At 41.6% G+C, this 19,880-nt stretch overlaps 3 protein-coding genes across 4 annotated transcripts in view; 2 read left to right on the top strand and 1 right to left on the bottom strand.

The window, feature by feature from the left end:
* Positions 1 to 7,547, top strand: part of LOC115151720 (ankyrin repeat domain-containing protein 13C-A) — a 54,063-nt gene extending 46,516 nt beyond the window's left edge. For both annotated transcript variants that reach the window (XM_029695889.1, XM_029695888.1), the window contains 4 exons: positions 4,410 to 4,489; positions 5,220 to 5,318; positions 5,696 to 5,796; positions 5,931 to 7,547. In XM_029695889.1, the coding sequence (XP_029551749.1) occupies positions 4,410 to 4,489; positions 5,220 to 5,318; positions 5,696 to 5,796; positions 5,931 to 6,061 (411 nt within the window). In that variant the 3' untranslated portion in view covers positions 6,062 to 7,547. The remainder of the gene's footprint in view (positions 1 to 4,409; positions 4,490 to 5,219; positions 5,319 to 5,695; positions 5,797 to 5,930) is intronic.
* Positions 7,548 to 7,599: 52 nt separating this feature from the next.
* Positions 7,600 to 14,667, bottom strand: LOC115151721 (serine/arginine-rich splicing factor 11). The gene is made up of 12 exons (XM_029695890.1): positions 14,216 to 14,667; positions 13,195 to 13,328; positions 11,254 to 11,363; positions 11,028 to 11,114; positions 10,833 to 10,882; positions 10,427 to 10,557; positions 10,136 to 10,217; positions 9,847 to 9,960; positions 9,652 to 9,741; positions 8,962 to 9,051; positions 8,670 to 8,844; positions 7,600 to 8,491 (listed from the first exon to the last, which is right to left on the bottom strand). The coding sequence occupies exons 1-12, from the start codon at positions 14,326 to 14,328 to the stop codon at positions 8,267 to 8,269; spliced, it is 1,401 nt and encodes a 466-aa protein (XP_029551750.1). The 5' UTR covers positions 14,329 to 14,667; the 3' UTR covers positions 7,600 to 8,266.
* Positions 14,668 to 14,971: 304 nt separating this feature from the next.
* Positions 14,972 to 19,880, top strand: part of xxylt1 (xyloside xylosyltransferase 1) — a 93,534-nt gene continuing 88,625 nt past the window's right edge. Inside the window, exons 1-2 of the mRNA XM_029695887.1 lie at positions 14,972 to 15,321; positions 16,233 to 16,928. Of these exons, the coding sequence (XP_029551747.1) occupies positions 16,407 to 16,928 (522 nt within the window). The 5' untranslated portion in view covers positions 14,972 to 15,321; positions 16,233 to 16,406. The remainder of the gene's footprint in view (positions 15,322 to 16,232; positions 16,929 to 19,880) is intronic.

Raw genomic sequence — 19,880 nt, 5'->3', positions numbered from 1 at the left:
AGAGTGTGGTGATCGATGGTATCAAAAGCAGCACTAAGATCTAGGAGCATGAGGACAGATGCAGAGCCTCGGTCTGAAGCCATTAAAAGGTAATTTACCACTTTCACAAGTGCAGTCTCAGTGCTATGATGGGGTCTAAAACCAGACTGAAGCGTTTCGTATACATTGTTTGTCTTCAGGAAGGCAGTGAGTTGCTGCGCAACAGCTTCTTCTACAATTTTTGAGAGGAATGGGAGATTCGATATAGGCCGATAGTTTTTTATATTTTCTGGGTCAAGGTTTGGCTTTTTCAAGAGAGGCTTTGTTACTGCCACTTTTAGTGAGTTTGGTAAACACATCCGGTCGATAGAGAGCCGTTTATTATGTTAAACATAGGAGGGCCAAGCACAGGAAGCAGCTCTTTCAGTAGTTTAGTTGGAATAGGGTCCAGTATGCGGGCTTGAATGTCTAGAGGCCATGATTATTTTCATCATTGTGTCGAGATATAGTACTAAAACACTTCAGTGTCTCCCTTGATCCTAGGTCCTGGCAGAGTTGTGCAGACTCAAGACAACTGAGCTTTGGAGGAATACTCAGATTTAAAGAGGAGTCCGTAATTTGCTTTCTACTGATCATGATCTTTTCCTCAAAGAAGTTCATGAATTTATCACTGCTGAAGTGAAAGCCATCCTCTCTTGGGGAAACTGCTTTTTAGTTAGCTTTGCGACAGTATCAAAAATAAATGTAGGATTGTTCTTATTTTCCTCAATTAAGTTGGAAAAATAGGATGATCAAGCAGTAGTGAGGGCTCTTCGATACTGCCTTTCCAAGCTAGTCACAAGACTTCCAGTTTGGTGTGGTGCCATTTCTGTTCCAATTTTCTGGAAGTTTGATTCAGAGCTCGGGTATTTTCTGTATACCAGGGAGGTAGTTTCTTATGACAAATGTTTTTAGTTTTTAGGGTTGCGACTGCATCTAGGGTATTGCGCAAGGTTAAATTGAGTTCCTCAGTTAGGTGGTTAACTGATTTGTGTCCTCTGACGTCCTTGTGTAGGCAGAGGGAGTCTGGAAGGGCATCAAGGAATCTTTGGGTTGTCTGAGAATTTATAGCACAACTTCTGATGATCCTTGGTTGGGGTCTGAGCAGATTATTTGTTGTGATTGCAAACGTAATAAAATGGTGGTCCGATAGTCCAGGATTATGAGGAAAAACATTAAGATCCACAACATTTATTCCACAGGACAAAACTAGGTCCAGAGTATGATTGTGGCAGTGAGTAGGTCCGGAGACATGTTGGACAAAACCCACTCAGTTGATGATGGCTCCGAAAGCCTTTTGGAGTGGGTCTGTGGACTTTTCCATGTGAATATTAAAGTCACCAAAAATGTGAATATTATCTGCTATGACTACAACGACTGATAGGAATTCAGGGAACTCAGTGAGGAACGCTGTATATGGCCCAGGAGGCCTGTAAGCAGTAGCTATAAAAAATGATTGAGTAGGCTGCATAGATTTCATGACTAGAAGCTCAAAAGACTACAACTTTTTTATTTTTTATTATTATTGAAATTTGCTATCGTAAATGTTAGCAACATCTCCGCCTTTGCGGGATGCGCGGGGGATATGGTCACTAGTGTAACCAGGAGTTGAGGCCTCATTTATCACAGTAAATTCATCAGGTTTAAGCCATGTTTCAGTCAGGCCAATCACATCAAGATTATGATCAGTGATTAGTTCATTGACTATAACTGTCTTGGAAGTGAGGGATCTAACATTAAGTAGCCCTATTTTGAGATGTGAGGTATCACAATCTCTTTCAATAATGGCAGGAATGGAGGAGGTCTTTATTTCAGTGAGATTGCTAAGGCGAACACCGCCATGTTTAGTTTTGCCCAAACTAGGTCGAGGCACAGACACGGTCTCAATGGGGATAGCTGAGCTGACTACACTGACTGTGCTAGTGGCAGACTCCACTAAGCTGGCAGGCTGGCTAACAGCCTGCTGACTGGCCTGCACCCTTTTTCATTGTGGAGCTAGGGGAGTTAGAGCCTTGTCTATGTTCGTAGATAAGATGAGAGCACCCCTCCAGCTAGGATGGAGTCCGTCACTCCTCAACAGGCCAGGCTTGGTCCTGTTTGTGGGTGAGTCCCAGAAAGAGGGCCAATTATCTTTTGGGAGGGGCAGAAAACTGTTTTCAACCAGCGATTGAGTTGTGAGACTGCTGTAGAGCTCATCACTCCCCCTAACTGGGAGGGGGCCAGAGACAATTAATCGAGCTGATTTACACGCTGAAGCTATGTTGCGCTTGGTGACCTCTTGACTGTTTCATCCTAACATCACTGGTGCCGACCTGGATAACAATATCCCTATACTCTACACTGCCAGTTTTAGCTTTAGCCAGCACCATCTTCAGATTAGCCTTAACGTCGGTAGCCCTGTCCCCTGGTAAACTGTGTATGATCGCTGGATGATTCGTTTTAAGTCCAATACTGCAGGTAATGGAGTCGCCAATGTCTAGGGTTTTCAATTTGTCAGAGCTAATGGTGGGAGGCTTCGGCGTCTCAGACCACGTAACGGAAGGAGTAGAGACCAGAGAAGGCTCGGCCTCTGACTCTGACTCGCTGCTTAATGGGGAGAACCGGTTGAAAGTTTCTGTCGGCTGAATGAGCGACACCGGTTGAGCATTCCTACAGCATTTCCCAGCATCTGTACTTACTATACTTACTGGTGGCACAGACGCTGTTTCATCCTTTCCTACACTGAAATTACCCTTGCCTAACGATTGCGTCTGAAGCTGAGCTTGCAGCACAGCTATCCTCGCCGTAAGGTGATCGTTCTCCTGTATATTATGAGTACAGCGAATGCAATAAGGCATCATGTTAATGTTACTACTTAGCTTCGGCTGGTGGAGGTCCTGATGAACCACGTCCAGATAAAGCATCTGGAGCGAAAAAGTTGAATGAGAAAAAATGTAATTGAGTGAGGGGGAAAAACTAAAAATATGAACGGTAATGAAAAAGTAAAAACCGTAAAGTTGTCAGGTAGCAAAGTAAGATTAGCATCAAAACGCACAGAAGCACTTGAACAAGTCTGCAAGTTGTGACCGGAAATGACCAAGGGGGTGGACTGTACTCCTGCTCTGACAGGTGTGGAGCCAGGTGTGCTGACCTATGTGAGGTAGTACGCCTGTGTGTGTCCACAGAGATGATAACCTAAGGTCAAGGTGCTGGTGACAAGGCACGTGTCGAGAATGAACGACCCCTTTTCATTCATGCAGTATGTGTGGAGCTGTAAAATCATCAAGTTGTTTTTACCACTGTTCATGTGGTCATTCCCGCTGTCAGCATTAGTGATGCACTTGGGCCCTCTAGTGACACGAATGTGGTTGAGAATTGTAGACCGAATTGTGCAGTAAAAAAGTTGACTTCATAAAGGTAAAAGAGGAGACTTGAGTTCCAGAAGTAAAAGTTGTAATACAGAGCATTTCGGGGGACAGATGGTCATGTGAAAATGCAAAGGCTAAAAAGGATGGTATAACAGCCCTAGTGGCCAACAGCAAATGGCAAAAAAAGCATGATGGCTAAAAGGCCTGATGGCTAAAAAGGCTAATTATTCTTCTGAGTTACGAGATTATATAGTCATTCTGAATTAGGTATACATGCATCATTACAGACATTGGTTAATATGAAACAGATACATCTTACAGTTGGACAATGAGGAACATTCCGACATCTTCTACTTTGTCATGTTGTCCAGTACAGAGTGAAATTTAGCAGCTTGAGCCAGTTCAAGTTTGGATTGTCACGAGTTTAGGCCTCTGAGAACCCCGTGTGATCTGGGGCACAGAGAATGATGGAAAACACTTGTATACTTTAAGACCATGTTAAGTTATCTGTGAGTCACAGGAGGCTGCTGAGGGGAGGACGGCTCATAATAATGTCTGGAACGGAGCTAATGGAATGGTATCAAACACCTGGAAACCATGTGTTTGATGTATTTGATACCATTCCACCTAATCCACTCCAGTCATTACCACGAGCCCGTCCTCCCCAATTAAGATGCCACCAACCTTCTGTGGTGTGAGTAATTAAGCTGGTTACTTATAATATGATTGTAAGCAAAGATATGGTCCTCCCTCAACGATCGTCACTCCCATCCTCAGCATCCTACATCTCATTTACTTCAGGTGGATACAGGCAAAATCTTACAAACAATTTAGGAAAAATTAAGTGTTTTTGAGAAAAGCATAACAAATTATTTTTTATTTTTTTACTTTTAGTGTACAGTTTGTTTTGGCTGACCGTGTTTTTGTTTGTGTTCTTTGTAGTCAGTATGTTATCTAGGACTTTTTTATGTTTAACTTGTTCTGTGTAGCTTTGTGTTGCCAGCTGTCTGTCCGTGCCAATCATTTGGGTTTCCATCTCTTTAGCCTGTGAGGCGACAGTCACTAACTGCACCTTCACCCAACACTATCTCCTGGGAGGAATACATCAACGCAGAGAACGGAAAGTATGTATGACAATTACTTTTTCCCTTCTCACCACACTTCAAGTCCTCTTTCAAGGGCACTCTGACTCATTGTTAGTGTCATGTCTGTCTACATACAGGGTTAAATGAAGGACAGACAGATGGATCACTTATGCACAGTTTCGACAGGGAGGGTGGGTGGATAGTTCTATTTAAAGCCAATCCTCTTACTTCATCAGTTAAAGCTGTGGAGAGCTGTTCTACTTTCTGTTGGAGAAACCTGACCCTTGAACTGTCAAGTTCAGCTGTCTTGTTACATTGGCTTGATAGGGTTTCATTAGTTTCCACTAGCTTCCACAGCCAAAGTCAAAATTGGAGAATAAAAAAAAGAAAAGAATGTGTGGTCTTAATTTAAGGTTAGTGTTAGGCATAAGGTTAGTAGTGTGGTTAAGTTTAGGGTTAGATTTCAAATAATATTTTAAGAAGATAAATTGTAGAAATGGGCGGAGTTTGAATTTGAGGGTATAGAAGCTAGTGTTGACCGTTTCAGTAGCAAACGGCTCTGCTTCCCCCTTCAATTTTTTTTATTTTTTTATTTTTAATTGTGACATTTTTCTAGATGTCACTGAAGTGCAGAGCTTCTATACACTCCCTTCAGTCATTTCACTTTCAGGAACACAGTAAGACTTTCTTACTTTCTTTTCTTTCAAAACTATTTACCTCATTTTCACCTCATTTTCTGACAGACATTCTCCCTCTTTTTGTCCTTCAGAGCGCCTCATCTAGGAAGAGAGCTGGTATGCAAGGAGAGCAAGAAGAACTTCAAAGCGACAGTAGCCATGAGTCAAGACTTCCCGCTGGGCATTGAATCGTAAGACTTCTCTTCGATCTCCCCCAGACGACCTTTAAGTCTAGCCAGACAGCAGTAGTTGCCAAACGGGATAATTTACTAATTTTAATAACATTTCATAAAAAATGTTCACGAAGTATTGATATCGGAGATTAAGCTTGTATGAAGTTAACCTAGTTTTTGCTTATTCTGGGCTAAATAGGTTGATTGACACAAAGTGCCTGATAGCCTCCTTTTTTTGTGTTGTGCAGAGACCTCGTTTTCTCATTATTATTATCCCCATCACTAATTGAATGTGCCAGTGAATGTAGCCTGCAGTACTCTCTGGCATGAAGTGATGCATGAAATCCATTCTTCATTGAGTGAGAATGAAATACTTTTTGGGTGTTTATTTTCAGGTTATTAAACGTTCTGGAGGTGATAGCACCCTTCAAGCACTTTAATAAACTCAGAGAGTTTGTTCAAATGAAACTCCCTCCTGGTTTCCCTGTCAAGCTGGGTAAGTACTATCGTATACTGCTTTGTTAGTGGTAAACGTATTGTACAGTAAAAGAGATCCAGTTGGATGTATATTGACTGGCTGACCAGATTTATTTCCTGATGATGATGTTATAACATGTTTCCCCCACACAGATATCCCTGTCTTTCCAACCATTACGGCCACAGTGACTTTTCAAGAGTTCCGCTACGACGAGTTTGAGCAGTCCACCTTCACCATTCCCAATGAGTACAAAGAGGACCCCAGCCGCTTCCCTGACCTTTAACCCCTTTGGCTGGACACTGGAAAGTGGTCACCTATGAAAAGGCATTGATATTTCATCAAATTGTTGTAGGAGAACAAAAATAAATTGAATGTGTGAGGTTTTAAATGGAAATGAAAATATGTTGTGCATGTAATGTTTATAAAGGGATTATGGTTAACTGACCTGTAGTAAAGCACTGAATTCACTGTATGGGACGTATGTGGAGAATAATAAATACTGTTCCACTGTAAACAACAAGTAGCTACTATCCAGAGCTTTGTTTGGAGTAGCGCTATTGAACATTGGGCACTGTTTAGATGCACCACAGCCAGTCTGTACTGGGCTGAGTTGGCCTGGGCAGCAGAGGTGGCGGACCTACTGCACCAGTCGATACTCAACCTTTTGGTACATCATCTGAAACACATCCACCTGGAAGCAATGATAGAAATGCTAGGAATTTTAATTGTACTAGAGCGGAGTTGTCTTATTCTATTTGACTGGCAGCAAGCGTGGCATTAAGTTATTACAAGCCTTGTTTTCAAATTCTACCTTTGTAAACTATGTAACAGACTGTACACTTCAGTTAATGAAAATGAACCAGGAGGTGTAAATTGTTTGAGATTACAAGTTATCTGTAAATGATTAGGTACGAAATTAAGTGCAATGTAAATTAACTTTTTACAGGGACAGGTATGAAAAACCAGGCCTTTCCCTGCGCAAGGTGTAAATACCTCTTTTTATGATTGTATTTTTTATTTATTTTTGTTAATATGGGAGTAGAGGTCTTCTATGACAGGAAGAGTTTCAGAAGTTTTATGCAAAGGTTAGTTGATGTTATTTCTCCCATGAGGTCATTGGTTTGTATCGTGGTGGCAATGGATATTTTTGTACATAGAATATTGGGCTGGTGAAAGTCTCGCCAATTTAGTTTTTGTCATCTTCCCTGTATACCTATGTGTGAGATCTTACATCCTTGAGTTTTACAGTGTCCAAGGACTGGACTATTTGGCAGAGTTGCAGTTAGGATTTCAGGAGTGTTCATTTGTTTCAAGAAGTTTGTCAAGAATGTTGCTCTTTAGTTGAGGAAAAGGTCAAATCCAACAATAAGCTCAACTATGCCTTTCTTCAGGAATGAAATGGGACTTTGCTGAAGTGGTGCTCGTGGTTCTGCTGGGTGCGCTGAGCTGGAGGGTGATCAATTCAGCACCAGTAGACATGGCAGAATGCTTTGTAGTCTAACAAATGTTCTATTTGCATTGATCGGTGGCCTATTGACGTAGCCAGTGTTTATCAAGCTTCCACGTACTACTGGTTAGTGCTGCAAACGGAAGTGTGCTTTCTTCACTTTGTGTGCTGAATGTTTTTACTTCTGACCCTGGCTTTAGCGGCCAGGCCCTAATGTACACATGCATTTTCATGTCAGCTGTACAGCAATAGACCTTGTAAAAGCCTGCCACACTATTTTCATATGAAAAAAGTACTCAAATAAAAAGTCCACATATCTCAATGAACTTGTTTATCATGCAGGTTATTGAACATATCCCACCACACAACCATAGCCATGTTGACCCAAGTTTTATTAGATCCTTTGTAAAACATGTTGCAGACAGTACAGGGTGTTCATAATCCACAAAACACTCATTTTGATCTACAGTATATCATCACGGGTGGGAGGATATGACCAGACACAACAGTATTAAATACTTAAGGAGTCAATTTATCAGGATTCTAACAAAGAATAGAAAGCTGCACTGCACCAAAAACAGCATGGTACCAGGCTAAATATGATTAACAGTGAGTAAGCTGGGGACTAAACCCTGTCCTGTAAAAATGTTTAAATATACACCATTTCAGTGAGTCATTTTAGAAGAAAACAGTTCCTCTACGTTCAAGATGAGTAAAATCTTAGAGGACAAAAATAGAAAACGCTTTCAAAATTGCTCACATTCAACAGGCCCTTCAACTTAAAAAAGTACAGCAATGTGACATTTTTTAAACTGTCATCTTTTACAAAAAAGGTACTCATTTGGGCCAAATTTCTACACATGCTCACTGGTAATGTCCACTACAGAAATAAACTGGCTATTCCAAACAGAACAAGATTTTCCCTAACCAGTCTCTAAAATGCAACTCCAATAAGACTACAAAACAGCAGACACCTGCAAGTATTCATTTAAGGTTTTGAGTGATCCATGATGTCATCTGGCTGGGTCTCTCTGGGTGCACTCAGTCACTCATCTCCATGTCGTCCTCATCATGGTGGTCATCTCCGTTCTGTTTGGACTTCTTGCCACTCTCCTCTGCAGGCTTCTTTTCAGACTCCTCCCGGGGCTTAGGGGATGACACCGAATCAGAGTTGCTCTTCCTCTCTTCTTCCTCTACCTCTTTTCCACTGTCATAGCCCTGCTCCTCCTCATCATAATCCCTGGTCACCTGCAAGAGCAAAGAGCTCTGAGCAACAAAAGAATGAATGGAAAATGAAACAGGTCAGTTAGGACATGACAACATTCAGGGTCGGTTTTCCCCAGACACAGTTTAAGCCTAGTCCTGGCTAAAAACCTATTTCGATAGACATTTAACTGATGTTAGAATGAGACGTGTTAATGAAGGAAAGTCAGTGGTTGCACACCTTGACATCTCCTTTCTCGCTGTCAGATTTACGGTCATGGTCCTTCTCCTGGTCTTTGCTCTTCTTCTTGCTGGTGGATCGTTCTCTTTCGTCTCGGCTCCGGTCTCTGACCTCTTTCCTCTCGCGATCCCTGTCCTTCTCTCGCTCTTTGTCCTTCTTTTTGTCCTTCTTGTGCCTGTGGGGGGGGACAAGAACCATTGTATTTAAACAGACAGGTACACCTACAGATTACTGCACTGTGGAGTCCAGTGTGGTTCTGAACCAGGAGGACCATCTCATGTATCACACTCACCTTCTAGGGGAAGGGGACCTGGACAATTTCCTCTTTGGGGACCTGGACTTCTTTGGTGACCTAGAGGCACTGCGGCTTCTTTTACGTCTCCTGTTGAAGACCAGATAGAGATGCGAAGGAAACCAATTAATTACAACTTGAGAAATGGTTTTCCTTCACAAAATGTTTATTTAAGCATGTTAAAAAACAGCTTTGCGTTAGAATGGTGTGGGCGTATACAGGACATAAAAAATATTTATGCGAGTAGACCACTGATTGGCCAGCTCAACCGTCTGTTTGAAATGCACGTCTGAGGTGTTTTTTTCTCTCTCCAATTCATGCTTTGGCCATAAATACAAGTCAACAACATTATTTGGGTTTAAGTTAACAGAATTAACTTTTTAAAAAAGTGAGATTTTCACTGGACAGTTACTTTAATCCTATATTCCACTGGTTGTCTTTAGATTCCTGAAAAGGTCTAGAATATCAAGCGGGATCAATGCATTTAGGTCTAACTAATATATATATATAAAATCCAGAGCGACATACAGTAGAGAGACCATACATTTTCATACTTTCTCCAACGCGGGAATCTAACACACAACCCTGGCATTGCAAGCGCCATGATCTACCAACTGAGACACACGGGACCATTGATTACCACGATTAACCATCATACCAGCAGACTCCTCCTGTATTTAAACCACTCACCGACTGATGCTTCGAGACCTTCTGGTACTGCTGTAGCTCTTAGGTGGCGTCTTGGAGCGCTTCTTAGATTTCTCCTCTTTCTTCTTATCCCTACAGGAAAAACAAAGGCAAACAAAGATTTGAAGGAATCCTGATACAGGTACATAATGCATTTTCCTGACCCCCGCTGTGAATAAAAACACTAGATGGACACACCTGGATTTGCTGCGTCTGCCCCTCTCTCTGGAGTGGGACTTCCTTCTGCGGGGGCTCTTCGACCGCCTCCAGCTCCTCGAGTGCGACCTCCGTCGAGACCTGCTCTTCGATCGCCTGCAATCAGATTAGACTGTTTTTAAAAACCAGAACTCAAAGCTGTCCCAACTAATCCATGCACTCAAACTCAAGTTTGCCAATATCAACTCATGAATATACAGGTAAAGTGGGGCTAACATTCAGCACATGCCCAAAATTGCTGAATGTTAGCAGTTTCTCCTCAGTGGCACACCTGTGACGAGAGCGAGACCTGGACCTCCTCCGCCTTGACCGAGAGCTGGAGCGGGAATGTTTGCGCTTGTCGTCTTTCTTATCTGCAATGACATTTACCAGTTAAACAAACAAAAATATTGAATGTTCAGGAAACTCCAATGTAACACAAAACCGAAAACAAACATTACTCTTACAATGACAATGCCTGCAGATGCAAGGAAGAGCACAATAGAGGATAGGAATGAGTCAGTCAAAATACAAGGGTAATACTGCAAATATATAAAAATGGTTTAAATTAGTGAGAACTCACTTCCAGGCTCAATAGCTGCAGAGATGAGAGACTGGGCCTCTCTGACCCTCTTCATGGCAGCCTCAATCTCCTTGTTGGAGTCATTCTTCATACCATGATTAACCATCATACCAGCAGCCATTGGATTCATCCTGCAATGGTGAAAATAATAACAATAAGTGCCATTTAGCAGACACTTTTATCCAAAGCGAATTAGTCATATATGCACATATTTTACATATGGCTGGCCCCGGAACTCGAACCCACAACCCTGATTGTGCAAGCGCCATGCTCTACCAATGGAGCCATACAGGACCACATAAAACCCAGTTAGTCACACAGAAATAATACAGATGACTTTACCACATATTCAATAACAGTTTGAATAATATTCTTTAGACTGGTTAGAATTGGGAGTGATAGTTACTTAGTTGGATCCATGGATTGCATAAGCTTCAGAAAGTCAGCAGAGAGGGCCTAAAATAGACAACACAAATGCATAGCTACATAAATGTGATAACCTATTGGTGGAATTATCAGAAAAGGTGTTGTGCTGTTAATGTTATAACCTAGAGCTGTTTTAAAAGTACAAAGAGTAGTGTAGAAAGTAGCCATGTCCAACCTGAGGGTTCATGTTGCCAGACATGCCCATGGCAACCATGGGATCCATGTTGGGATTTCCAAGAGCTGAAAGGGGCACACCTCCCATCTGCCAGAACAAGGGATACATTAGACAAATCGTCTTTTCAGCTACTTTTTTGCTGTGAAGAAAATGGGGCCTTACATGGCTACAGTTAATAGGTCTCAATACGACACCAATAGATACACAGTCCCTGCAAAACACTTACAGACGTCAAATGATTTGGAGTGGGGAGAAGGCCCCCTCCAGGCATGCATCCCGCCACAGCGTTTGCTGGTGCCAGCAGTGACAGAGCTTTAGACTCATCAGGAATCACTCCTGGAGAAAAACACAGAATCAGTACAGGTCTCCGCAAACGTACACACACTCAAACAGAGCCACAGACAGACCACCTCAGGCTAACTACTCTTACTACAATAGATATGTAGCAAGATATACATTCCATTTTGTGATGTCTGAAAATGTTGGTCGCTGACTTGTTTAGTATGATTTCAGAATACTACTACGAGAACAAAGTCACAATACACACTGTGGTCAACACTGCCAAGATTGTATCACCTGTACTTGTTTTTTAAGTCATGAACCAAACGTAAGCAAGCACAGCCAGTTGTCCAGTGGGATGTGCTCTCAAGTTTCATTAGATGTTTTATGAACAAGCGATACGCGTCGGCTGCTTCGCTACAAAGCACACAAAAACATCAAGATACACAAAACAAAGTTCATGATTTTGGCGTCAACAGCAGGGAACAGTTCATTACTTTTGCCTCAAACACTTACCATTACATTAAATAAAAAATGCTCAACCAAATTCTGTTTTCTGGGCTTTTGCTGATGGCTTCTTTCTTCCAAAGAGCCTACAACACTTGACTGGCTACTGTATTCACCAGGTACAGTGTTGTAAAGTTTAACTTAACTTACAGAAATGCTGACAAGGAAAAAAAACACAAGTACAGAGTAGGCTCTTATAAATAACGGAAAATTCCAGCAAAAGACCGAATACAATGGTGCCCAATGCTGAAGGAAAATATTATACAACAGTTAAATAAAAAGGAAAATCTTATGAGATGATCCATGGGTGTGCAATCTGAAATTAAGCTAATTTCAAATCAAACAACTTTTCATATTTACAGAGAAATGACAGAAAGGACACTTGAGAAACAGGATAAGCTGCAGAAGACAAAACTGTTGGGTGGCATTTTCAGCAGGGCCTGGTATATAGGGCTGGCTGAACCAGGAAAAAGAACTGTAAAACACAACAACAAAAAGAAAAACCACCGTTAAATGTTTGTCTTACTGAACCCTTTCAGAGTCAAGTGGAGAGGATCATTATAAAGCATTTCACTGCAACAACAACCAGAGTTATTTTACCTGCAGTATATGTGGGAATGGAGATGCACATATATAAAAGGACTGAAACACTGCTATTCAAATTGGATGGGTTAAGGTAAAAAAAACATAAGCATGTGAATCTTCATAATCATGACCAAAATGGTGTTGAGAATCTTCCAGGACTGTAGCTGGAATTAACTAAAATGATGTAGACCTAGTACTATACAAATCTACTCTGGCATGCATAGCTGCAATTAATTTACCTTTGCATGCTTCCTTTAGCTGATTAGATGCAAACCCACTACTGATTGTGACCTTCATCAAACTTTAAATCTTTTAAGGGTCCAGATTTGAGATTGTTGACATGCGGGACAGGGAGAGCCCTCGGGCCCTGCTATTGCTATGGTTCATTGAGTGGTTACCCTTATAATGAAAAGAATGCCTTGGACATAGAGAAAGAGAGTTAATCTTTACAGCAGAACAGTGGGAAGGGACTCGTGAGTCGAGTGGCCATTTATTTGTCTAATATCCTGATGGTTGTAGAGGACCCTTTTCAGTCAGCATGGAAGGGGTTCTGCAAATGCCTTGTCCACTATGAAAACCACAACACAAATGACAGAGAGAGAAGTTTAAAAAAATAAAAATGTGCTAGAACAGCAAGATTACACATGTATTCCCCTTTTACCCCTAGTATATTTCCAAATAAATGCAACAATCCAAATAGTGTGTATGGTTTTGGATGTAGCATCGGGTTTGGTTAAGCTTTGCTAGTTCATATAGTATGTTGGAAAACATTAGTAATAGGACAATGATCACCAACCTTCTGCAAATGGGACAACAATCAGGGCTCTGTCCACGAAGACGGTGTTGGTCAGATGCTGGGACACTCCAACCGACTCAGTCTCAAGGAACTTTACAAAACAGACACGTGAAGTCACAGGCAAGGGAGATTCACTGGAAGAAAATACAAATTTGTTGTGCAAGAAATACAAAGATTCTCGACATAAGGTAACAGAAACATGGTTCTAACAATGGTTGTATAGCTTATTCGTGAAAACAAATGCTCACTAATCACTTTTCTAATGAAGCATCTTGTATGTTATAATTGGGAAGAGATGAAAGAACATATCTCTTGCAGTCTTTTCTTTGCCACGAGAGCTTCAGAGGGATGATCAAGAAGTCTCCTAATTCCTACCTTAACTGCAGTGCAGCCAGGTGTAATTCGACAGGTGAAAAACAGCAAAGCACAGAACACATCAATTAGGCTAGCTCCTACTACCCTGCCCGGTTATTTCATAGCAAGGCGAGGGTAATTCAAAGATTCAGAACAGTTTCTGCTTCCAGTTTGTTTGTCAACTCAGGAGATTATATTACATTACGAAAAATAATAATTAGGTTTAGTATTATAACAATTAAGTATTCTAATTATATGGATCAACTACCGTTGACTGCACTGCAGGCCTGCTTTGTTTTTCGGTAGTTGGTATAATTTAGCTAGTTTACTAGCTAGCCAATGTTCCATATAGGTAGTGTGGGCAAGTTCGTATATATCGTCTCCATTAAAATTGATGCAACAGCATTTACTACAAAATTAACTAGTTAACCATCATCCATCGTTAACTAGCTAACGTTAGCTAGCTAAATTGCGAGCGTACAGACAAGTAACGTTAGGCGCGAGTTAGGCTCATCTGTATCAGTGGCGCGAGTGTGCTATGCTAGTTAAGGTATACTATGGCCGCACAGGCCCCAAACAGCACTATGACCATTTTTTTAAAATTGAAAATGTAGCTAGCTATGTCGCTAGCCAGCTAACTACATTGTTTCATATTCAGAATACTCACTCGGGTGGAAATAACTTAAGCTCTTCAATATTTCCCAGAAATCCGAAGAGAGTTCTCATCTGTTCGGAGGTGGTGCTCGGAGACACATTTGTCACTTGAATAACGTTCGTCATTTTCCACGAATAGTTTGTCAATTTGAAACGCACAAAAGTCAAGCTAGATGTAAGAACCCAGCTAAATTAGCATCTAAAGAACTTAAATTAGAATTGTGCTGTCAAACAACTAGCTAGCTGCTACACACAATTGAATTCCCGCCGCCATTAGCTAGAATATATTGTAGCTAGGTCTTCTTGATTCAGACATATGATATGGCCAACCGCCCTCCGTATGATAGGCGTGGCAGTGCTGACGTACTGGTGGTATGGCAAATTCTATTTTTCCAAATAAATTATTCCCCAATTTACCATTAACTGTTCTTGTATACTGTTTCCCTTATAGTAGCTACTTAGATATCACTTTGTGCGTTTTGTCAGGTTTCGTAAAACAGTCGGCGGAAGAAGCAATGAACTAATGCTGCGTTCAAAACAACTGGAAGTCAGTGATATTTAGGTCGGAAAAATCGGAGCTCTAGAATGAGCACCCGAATTCCTGCCTTGGAATTCCGAGTCGGATAACCGTTCAAAACGATTTTTCCTGGTTGGAGCTCGTTTTTTTCCGACGTCCCAGTTGACTAGAACTCACTCGGAGATTACCGAGACACCAGTTGTTATGAACGCGGCATCAATCTAGGGGCGTGATTTAAACGTCATCACCGGAAGTGGCATTTAGATTAGTGTGACAAGCTAGCTACAAAATATCTTATCTATAGTATGAATACCAATTTCATGCAATCTTTTATTTTTATTTCAAGTTGACAAGCTATATAGTCACCAGGGGAATAATTTGCGGTCCTCACCGTGTTCGTGACATGCATTTTGTCTGTACAAACCTGTTGCTTCCAAAATGTGCATCTTTAACAGAGCTAGTGTTAGCTAGCTTGATAATACTGTACCACAGAACAATGAGGTTAGGTTATACACATCTTTGACTGTACTCTCGTTGGTACCAGTCTGCCTGCTCCAACTCAGCTGTCACAACTTTCTCTGTATCGAGAGTTCTCCAACACGGTGAGTTATTAATACATGTGTACTGTTTTCTTGTTCTTTACTGTTGCATGGCCACATGCATGGCCACACTCCGTCACATTACATTACAAACAAGTAATTGGAGGAAGGATTCTTCTGTTTTAGCTCGGTCTGAACATTAATACACACCGCTTGCGGTACGATTTTGGAAGCATAAGGACCTTATCTTTCATATCAGCAAGAAACAATTTTGAAAAAAAACGTTATTGATACACCTTTTTTTTTTAATAGGGTTAGAGTTCCTACATGACTATATGTCCATGTTACAGCCCGTGTTTACAGATGACAGACAAGAGGAACCATTTGTTCTAAGTACCTATCTCGCATGCTCTGAAATGTGTTGTCACTGAAAAATACTATCGGCTTCAACTGTGGTAAAGCCGGTTAAAACAATCTATAGTGTGTATTTAGCATGTGAAATTATTTTTTATGTGATATGAAAGTAAAGGGATTTGTTTCTTGAACCGTATCGTATTTGAGAAATGATTCACGTTTAAATGGAGTATTTGGCTGTTTTGTCTGCCAGAGGCAGTCTACTGCTGAAAATAACATGTAAGGTCCTTGGAGCTTCAGGAGTAATAGTAACGTTAGGCTCCTTAAGAGTACATCTTGGGCTAGGTCATTGCATGCTGAATTACATGGTAGCCGAATGCAAGCATTGGAAGACACTGTTTGCATGAAAATCTCCAATATTGTCAAACTCAGCTTAGCTCTTCACACTGTTGCAAGAAATGCTGTGTTATTTTTTTTAAGAGCATGACATTCAGCTACTTTGTATTCTGGATGCATTTATTTTGCATTAGCTACACCACATTTATTGCATGTGATAATAATGAACACTTTGTACATTTCAACTAAGGTAGACTGACCTTAGTAATTCATTCCTTTTATAGGAAAAAGACTTTGCAACCTTGTCAGGGTGTGGACAAGACTAGTAAATGAATGGCTCCTTTCTGAAACCAACACTGCACAATAAGGATTCAGCATGTTAAACTCAGGGTTCATCCCCATATTCTTCAAACTGAGACAATAACAGAGCTTGTGCATTCATCTGTGGGAGTCACAGCATGGGTATCCTGAGGGTTCTAGTCAACATTATGGGTAGAGTCAGCACCTTCAGGTCCTATCAGTTTGTCCTCCTCCTCACGGCAGCGCTGGCCGTTGTAGCCTTCTACTTCTTTGGCTCGGAGAGGCATGATTTCTCCAGCACCACCAAGCGCATCAAGCAGACCCAGGCCAGCCACAACACCAACCGGAACGACGCAGACCTTTCCCTGGACACCAGGCTGGTGCACCCTGAGAGAGGAGAGTTGGAGAGGGATGGAGAGGAGGGTGAAGTCAGGGCTAGGAGGGCAGACAGTGGGCATGAGGTCAGCCAGTACTACCATGCCCTCATGATGTTCACGAAGGTGGACAAGAGCCGAAGCCTGCAGGAGAAGTTCCGGGTGGCCATGTTATCCATGGCGAAATACAGCCTCTTCCTGGACAAAGAGGTGCTTGTCCTTCATTTTGTGAGCGATGAGGCCAGCCGAGAGCTGGGCGAGAGGATGCTCCCAGAGCTGCTCCTCGTTGGAACTTTTCAGTATGAGGTAAGTCTGTTTGGAGCCCTGATGCATCTCTTACCAGGATTACCACTCACCGGTCAGTATGTGTGCTTGTGTTACATGGAATGTTAGTCCTAAACTGTGGAGTCTAGAGTTCAAACCTTAAATTTAGGCTTAATCCCTCACCTGGCAAACACAGGCTTTGTTTGGAGGAGCGTACTGGCAGATAATTGCACAAATGTACTGGGAATAGTTTAACACAGGGGGGCAGTGTTGCCTTTCCAAAACATCATAGTTTAGAAATCCCCCTCTACTGCTTTCTTTTCTCCCTTCAGCCACTGGGAGGATTAAGCTGTACCTGATACAGAGAAAAGAGATCACTTTATTGGTAAATTGCACACGAGGTCCAACCTAAATTAGACTTCCGCATTTAACCCAACCCCTCTGACAGACAGACCGAAAGAAGTGTGTATCTCCGTCTATGTATACTATACTGTGCATTTGGAAAGTATTCAAACACCTTGACTTTTTCCACTCTTTCATTACAGCCTTATTCTAAAATGGATTAATTCCTCAGTCTACACACAATACCACTGACAAAGCGAAAAGTTTTAGAAATGTTTGCAAATGTATAAAAAAGAAACATACCTTATTTACAACTTGATTGGCGTCCACTGGCGTCTTCACTATTATTCTACAATGTAGAAAATAGTCAATAAAGAAAAACCCTTGAATGAGTAGGTGTCCAAATGTTTCACTGGTACTGTCTATATAGTGTCAGCTCATTCATGCAGACTAACCCAGTGGTTTCAAACACACATAATGATATTAATATTCAGCTTCCACCACAGAAACAAATCTCTCTCTATGACACTCACACGCACAGTCACTAATGGGATGGCTGTGAACTGTGATGGCCTGTGGGCATGTTGACATGATTGTCTGCAAATCCTCACCTAATTTCTGTAGTTATTCATCTCAGGAGGGCCAACACAGGACAGTGGTTATGTAAACCCTTTCGTGACTCCCTGACTGTTTAGTGACAACTGTCTGAGACCCCTCTAAATGAAACAAACTCCTACTATCCCACTGCCGGGAGCCATGCTCATTACAGCCTCTCTGACCCACACCCACATAAACTCAGCAAAAAAAGAAATGTCCCTTTTTCAGGACCCTGTCTTTCAAAGATCATTTGTAAAAATCCAAATAACTTCACAGATCTTCATTGTAAAGGGTTTAAACACTGTTCCCCATGCTTGTTCAATGAACCATAAACAATTAATGAACATGCACCTGTGGAACGGTCGTTAAGACACTAACAGCTTACAGATGGTAGGCAATTAAGGTCACAGTTAAGAAAACATCTTAGGACACTAAAGAGGCCTTTCAGTAGAAAGAACCGATTTGGACACAGGCAAAGTGTCTGAGAATGTGAAGTTTACTGTCGGTGTAAACAAAATGTTCTACAATGAGTGATACAATCTGAGTATTAACCATTACAGTAGCAATGACTCTTTTTTCAAAATAAATCAAGAGGGACTTTTTCCTAGATGTAGATCAGACAAATGTTATTTGTCTGAAAAACACCAAAAGAAAGTTGCCCAGGTAACATCTCACAGCAAGAACTGGCAAATATGGTGCAGTCCATGAAGAGGAGATGCACTGCAGTACTTAATGCAGCTGGTGTCCACACTTGATTTTGACCCCCTTTTGTTCAGGGACACATTCCATTTCTGTTAGTCACATGTCTGTGGAACTTGTTCAGTTTGTCTGTTGTTGAATCTTGTTATATTCATACAAATATTTACACACAAACGCAGTTGACAGTGAGAGGGCGTTTCTTTTTTTTGCTGATTTTACATACAAACATGTATGTATGAGTTACACACTGTAACAAGCGTGTGTGCTTGTGTGGCCTTGTTGACACTAGAGCAGTCCATGTGCTCTGAAGGAAAGTGTTTTTTAGTTTTTCCTAGTCCCATGGGTTCTGGCCAGATTTGTGTCTTTATGATTTGTTAGTCAATGGGTACAAGCATGGGACAGGACATGGGACTTTCCACGATGACCGTGGTTGGTTTACTGCAGGCTCTCATGACGTAGAGGGGTGACTGTCCGTGACCCTAGTCCCCCTGTTCAGTGGACTGGAGTCAGCCAGCCAGGAAAAGCTGAGAGGAAGCTTTGCTCAATGTGGGCTTCCCTTCTCAAAACAGTGCAGCTGGACAAAACCAAATCGCTGGCAAAATTCTGTTCTTATTAATAGATTTGTATCTAACACTCTGTTTCTTGTCTTTTTGTATATTTTGAGTGTACTGTATTAGCTAATGTTAGCTACATGGTTAGGCCTATATGGCTTTTTTAAAATTGGAAACGTTCTTCTCAACAAAGCGGATGTTTGACTCTGATTTGGATAGGAAACTGTTATTTTCTACCCAACAAGGTGACTGGAAAGCTGAGTAGATTTGACAAGGACCCTCAGATCCTCAAAGTTCTGCAGCTGCACCATTGAGAGAATCTTGACTGGCTGCATCACCACTTGGTATGGCAATTGCCTGGCATCCGACCTTAAGGCGCTACAGATACAGAGGGTAGTGCATACGGCCCAGTACATCACTGAGGCCGAGCTCCCTGACATCCAGGAACTCCATACCAGGCGGTGTGAGAGGAAGTCCCAAAAAATTGTCAGACTCCAGCCACCCAAGTCACAATCTCTGCTACCACGTGGCAAATGGTACCGGATCGCGGATTTTGGGATCAAAAGGCTCTTGAACAGATTCTATCCCCAAGCCATAAGATTGCTGAACAGTTAATCAAATGGCTACCCTGACTAAACTCAGCAAAACAAGAAACATCCTCTCACTGTCAACTGCGTTTATTTTCAGCAAACTTAACATGTGTAAATACTTGTATGAACATAACAATATTCAACAACTGAGACAAACTGAACAAGTTCCACAGACATGTGACTAACAGAAATGGAATAATGTGTCCCTGAACAAA

This window comes from Salmo trutta, chromosome 17 (genome assembly GCF_901001165.1).
Source record: "Salmo trutta chromosome 17, fSalTru1.1, whole genome shotgun sequence".
Taxonomy (NCBI): domain Eukaryota; kingdom Metazoa; phylum Chordata; class Actinopteri; order Salmoniformes; family Salmonidae; genus Salmo; species Salmo trutta.
The sequence above is the reverse complement of the archived record's forward strand: the minus strand, read 5'-3'. Positions and strand labels throughout refer to the sequence as shown.

Bases quoted from the DNA above. Each gene is read 5' to 3' on its own strand.
- LOC115151721 (XM_029695890.1), bottom strand. From the start codon at position 14,328: ATGACGAACGTTATTCAAGTGACAAATGTGTCTCCGAGCACCACCTCC. The intron at 10,218-10,426 runs GTGAGTTCTCAC...ATGTCATTGCAG, and splicing joins TGCAGCTATTGAGCCTGGAA to ATAAGAAAGACGACAAGCGC. The intron at 8,492-8,669 runs GTGTGCAACCAC...TTTGTTGCTCAG, and splicing joins GCGAGAAAGGAGATGTCAAG to AGCTCTTTGCTCTTGCAGGT.